General features: G+C 32.8%; 1 protein-coding gene across 1 annotated transcript in view; it reads left to right on the top strand.

Annotated features, from left to right (window-relative positions):
• The window catches only part of PPIP5K2 (diphosphoinositol pentakisphosphate kinase 2), a 91,684-nt gene extending 88,792 nt beyond the window's left edge, over window positions 1–2,892 (top strand). Inside the window, exon 24 of the mRNA XM_012641054.1 lies at window positions 2,218–2,892. Within this exon, the coding sequence (XP_012496508.1) occupies window positions 2,218–2,366 (149 nt within the window). The 3' untranslated portion in view covers window positions 2,367–2,892. The remainder of the gene's footprint in view (window positions 1–2,217) is intronic.
• Window positions 2,893–5,289: the final 2,397 nt, after the last annotated feature.

Here is a 5,289-nt window from a genome sequence, read left to right as displayed (position 1 = left end):
TTGATCCTCATGGATACTGTTTCATCATTATGCGTTAGGTCAAGATTGTCAATAATGTTCCGATCTTCTATGTCTTTCCTGGTTTTTTGGGGGGGGATAGAAGTATAGACAGAAAAGGGATTTGGTTGTTTTTTTGATTGTTTAGAGAACAGTTTCATTCACAACTGTGGAGTTGTCTATTTCTCTCTTTAATTTGATAAATTTTTGCTTTGTGTGTTTTGGAGCTCTCTTGTTAGGTTCACACATATTTGACTGTTGGGCCTTCCTAATTGTACTGACCCATTTATCATGAAACTTCCCTCTGATTTCTATTAATATTTTGTTTTAAAGTGTATCTAATGTGAATATAGCTATTACAGCTTTCTTTTGCTTACTGTGTGCTGTATGCATGGTATATTTTTTTCCCATACATTTACTTCCTTCCTTGAAGTCTGTGTTTCCATCTGGTTTCATTTGCTTTCAGCCTGAGGCTTTTTAGCATTTCTTATACTGCAGGTCTGTTGGCAACAAATTCTCATTTTATCGTGTCTAAAAAATGTCTTTGTTTTGCCTTCATTCTTGCAAGTAATTTTGCTGGATAGAGAATTCTGGGTAGAAAGTTTTTTCTTTCAGCACTTTAATGATGTTGTTCAGTTGTCTTCTGGTTTGTGATAAGAAGTCTTAGATAATTTGAATTATTTTTCCTGTGTATACAAGGGGTTATTTTTCTTAGCATACTTTCAATATTTTCTCTTTATCTTTCGTTTTCAGAAGTTTGTGGCATACTTAGGTTTTTTGTTTCTTTTTTTTGAATGATCTGGTTGATACTTACTTTTACATATCCTCTCCATCCTGTCATTAAACCCACCCAGTTTTTATTTGAGATATTTTATTTCAGATATTTATTATTTAGATTTAGACATTCTACTTGATTCTTTTTTATAGTTTTTTGCATTTATTTTCTATTTTTTTCTTCATTATAACCATATTTTCCTTTGTCCTAGAGCACAGTCGAAATTGCTGCTTTAAAATTCTTGTCTGTTAATCTGACTTATCTCAGGATTGGTCTCTGTCAATCTATCCATTCTCAGCAAGAAAGATGTTTACCTGTTTTTAGTATATTGAGAAATTTTGGATTTTATCCTACACATTATGAATGATACATTGTAAAATCTGGATTCTGTTATTTCTGTTATATTCCTCTAAAGAATATTGTTTTATTTGTTTTTAAAGCAAAGAGTTAACTTTGGCTGCACTAAGATTGCAAAACTATGTCCCTTGAAGTGACTGGCAGCTCAGATTTCAGTTTAATTCTTTTAGCTTTAGCCAGGCTACTGCTTGGAGATTACTCTGCTCATGCCATAGATTTGATCATGGTGTATACATAGAATATAGGGTCATCCTTTCTCGGATTTCCCACTTCACTTTCCAGTAGCTGTAGTTGCCCCAATACTTATCTTCTGGTTCTTCATGCTAGTAAGATTGGGTTTTATGTTAGAATTTTTGCCATTCTACATAGTGCAGCTTGGGGCCTGACATCAGGATAAAAGCTGTGAAGAAGGAGAGACTTACCCCATGTTCTCTTTTTTTTGAGAGTTGATCCTTCTCCAGTAACTGCCTGCTTTTGTTCACTATTCAGTGTCTTTAAGTAGTTGTTCCTCATATTTAGTGCAGAGTGTAAAATTGCTGTCTTCAGGAAGATTTGTGTGACAGGAGCTTACTCATCCATATTGGAAGTGTAACTACACGTAGAATATCTTTCCAAATACAAAAGGGTAATTCCCAAGTCAAGAATGCTTCTAGTGTTCATAGAAGATATAGGAGGAAATCAATGCTATAGGTTTTATGATGAGTTCGGTTTTAAGCATGGTAAGTATATGTTTTTGTCAGATATCTATAAACAGAGGTCCAGTAGGCAGTTGGATATACATCTCTTGAGCTAAGTGAAAAGGCCCAGGCCAAAAGTATAAATTTGAAAATCATTAGCACAATGGATGGTAGTTAAAAATTATGGAAATGAATTAGTTTTCTAGGAAGAATGTAGAGCGAAATGAGAGATGTTGTGAACACAGGCTATTTATCATTACTTTTCTATATCTTTGTTGAATTCTAAAAAGTAAAAAGCTAAAAATCTCATATTAAATGTTCATAATGTATCATTGACATCACAAGTATAATAAGAATTATCTTGTCACTCAGCAGTATCATTTGAACTTGGATTGCTTGTGTAAATCTAAGCAATAGTTTGTTGGTTTCTTTGTTTGTTTTGTATAGCTACAAGTGGACCTTCTGGTGCAGTTGTTTCTAATACCTCATCTCGGAAAAAGAACATAACTAGCAAAACAGAAATGCATGAACACAAAAAAAACACTGGGAAAAAGAAATGAAATCTGAGCAGAAGCTGGAACTTCTTATAAAAATAACATGTTCAGTAGAAAAAGACATGAAACAAACTTTGGCTGAAAACTGTCAAAGCAAGTAATTTGTGTTTCTCCTTATGCATCTCTGCATTCATTTAAAAATGTTTTTAAATCTAGGGGATTGATTGTTTATAGTCAGGTAAGGAACTTTTGTCATGATCTGGAAATGTTTAAAACAATATTATTACCATTCTATGAGCAGCCAAACTTACGGTGATAAAGGTCAATTGTCGTTGATGAGATGTTTACCATTTGCCTGTGGTAAATTAAAGGAACATAAAACCCCAGCTGTCCTGTACCAAAGTCACACCAGTAATACTCTGCACTGCAGAGTTTGATGAGGTAGCCTCTGTATACATTTTTGTTTTCATGGAATTGCATCTTAGGTGTAGAAACCTTTAGCTTGGTTTGAAACTTGACAGTCAAGATTATATATTGGAGACTTTTTAAAAAGTATATTTCCAAAGAAATTACATTAACCATTTAGATTAGAAAATTTTTCCCAATTGTTACAGTGACATATATGCTGCAACATTTAATAACTGGAATATTAGCACATGGGTTATTTTTTCATTCTGTGTTTTCAATTTCTTTTATTGTGCGTTATTTAAAAATGTTACGTATACAGCTGGGAGAACTACACGTTTATGCACATAAATTTGTATATTAATTTGCAGAAAATATTTTCTTTTTATATTTCCTTACCATAAGAGGTGCTTTGTTCATCAGGAAAATTTTTGCTTCATATATTGGCAAGAAAGGCACCCTTTGAGTTTCTTTTTAATAGATATAGTTGACAAGTTTATAAATGTTACACTTATTTTCAGAGTCCTTTTTTAGATCTGAGGAACTCAGTTCAAAAATGGAAACCATCAATATTAGAAGAAATTTCAATTCTGTTAAGTTAATAGGTATTATGTATAGCATCTGTTTTTACCATTTCCATTCTTATCTCCAGTTATCAGTTGATCTCACTAAGAAAAGTAAAAGAGCATTTGAAATAAATGCTCTATAAATGATTAGATTTTGAAAGGAAATTGAGATCATTGTGTTGTGATTTCATCTATGATGTGAAAAAAAAAAAATTATTGGTGCTTTTTTTCCCTGGATGCACAAGTAATTTTGAACCACTTGAAATGACTTACTTACACTGTAATCCAAACAGTGCAACCCGCTAAGAATTCCATGCATTGCTAGTTACATAACTTAAATTGCTAAAGCTTTAGCTTAAAACTTATGTTTAGAAAAATTATTGCATTCTCATAGTATGAATACAACTATTGTAGTTCTTTACAAGAGACTCTCCTAATCTTTAATCGTCATGTATGAATTAACTTTTAGAAAATAAGCGTATAACGTGTTAGTTGTTTTAAAAGGTACCAGATGCTAAAGTCACACATAATATATACAATTAAGTAAGTTCATATACTTCACATGAATGTAAATGTGTTATATGGAGACATGTCTTATAAGCAGTTGAATGTACCTAAGTTTTCTGTATGTGAAAATGTAGTTAATGTGCTCATTGTGGAGGTAAGGAAACTACTTTTATTTTTTAAGTGGGACTGAATTAAAATGTTATTTCCAGAATCAGAGAGTGACTTAAGTGGTAAATTATTTTTTCTTTTCTTTATCCCTTTTCTTTTAGTTTTCAAAGCAGAAATAATGAGGAAAACTACTTTTATATTAAATAGTACTTATCTTAGGTACAATTTGTTATTGGCCATACACAAGGCAATATATTGCTTTCCAAACTAGAAAGTACAGTACAGCTCACTTTTTCCATTATTATACAAGACTTATTACTTCACTGTAGTCACCAAACTCAGTAGTGTTGCTGTGTAGACTAGAAAGTTTATTTGCAAGAATCTTAGAATCATTTTCCAAAACAAAAAGTCTACTGTATCAGAGCAAGAATTATAGTTATCACTATTTAGTGGAAATTTGACTGAAACATCTTTTTCACTTGATTCTTTCCTCAGAAGATGGGGGTTTTCTAGTCTTAAATATCAGAAGATATTTCTTATAGCCCAATCCTCCAGCCGAAAAAGGTAAGAAAGCCATCTTGAGTAACAGTCTAGTCAGCCTGATAATATTAATCTTCATAATATATTATTCTATCCCTTCACCCTTAAAAACCCTACATCTAAGCTCACACCTAACTTTGCCCTTAAAGTCTAGTGCCGGCAGATTCTCCTGCCCTGATTTTAATGAGTTACATAGTCCATTCTCAACTCCTAGCAAATTTAGGGGGATATTAGAGCAGTCTTGGGTTCAGAAGAAGAATGTGCTAATAAACACCTTATGTCATGTTTCCTCTCAACAGGAAATAGAGGTAGAAGGGAGACAGTAAAATGACAGAAATATATGGCAATGTATATACATAGAGCACAAGGGCAATAGATTGCAATTATGAGAGAAAAGTTAAAGTTCTTCAAGAAATATCTAATTAAAACTCATTAGCCAAGGGAAAAGTTTCTGTTTTGATCAGGGTCACCCAGATATTTTTTCAGGTTCTGTTGACTCTGTCTGACCTACATGTCCACTGTTATCTAGTTTCATGCCAGTTTGAACTAAGATTTCACTTCTGTGTTCATACTTTGATAAAAAGTTCTCAGTCTTTGTGAGTTTATAAGAGTTTGTTTCACATATAGCATATAGTGTTTATCAACTGTACATCATTTTATCCTTGTCTATTATCTCTCTTATTACGCTTGTCTTATTATCTGTAGATTGCCTGTATTATTCTTATTTAGTCAGGGTTCAGATCTCTTCTATTAGAGTGGACCAGCAGTTTTAGGCCCTCTCTAATTCCCTTTCCCTGTACCAGGAGCTGTCACAAACTGTAGAATGCTTCCTATGGGAACAGTTTTTACACTCCTTCTAAAGG

Source organism: Propithecus coquereli, unplaced genomic scaffold, assembly GCF_000956105.1.
Source record: "Propithecus coquereli isolate 6110/MARCELLA unplaced genomic scaffold, Pcoq_1.0 Scaffold160, whole genome shotgun sequence".
Classification (NCBI taxonomy): Eukaryota; Metazoa; Chordata; class Mammalia; order Primates; family Indriidae; genus Propithecus; species Propithecus coquereli.
The sequence above is the reverse complement of the archived record's forward strand: the minus strand, read 5'-3'. Positions and strand labels throughout refer to the sequence as shown.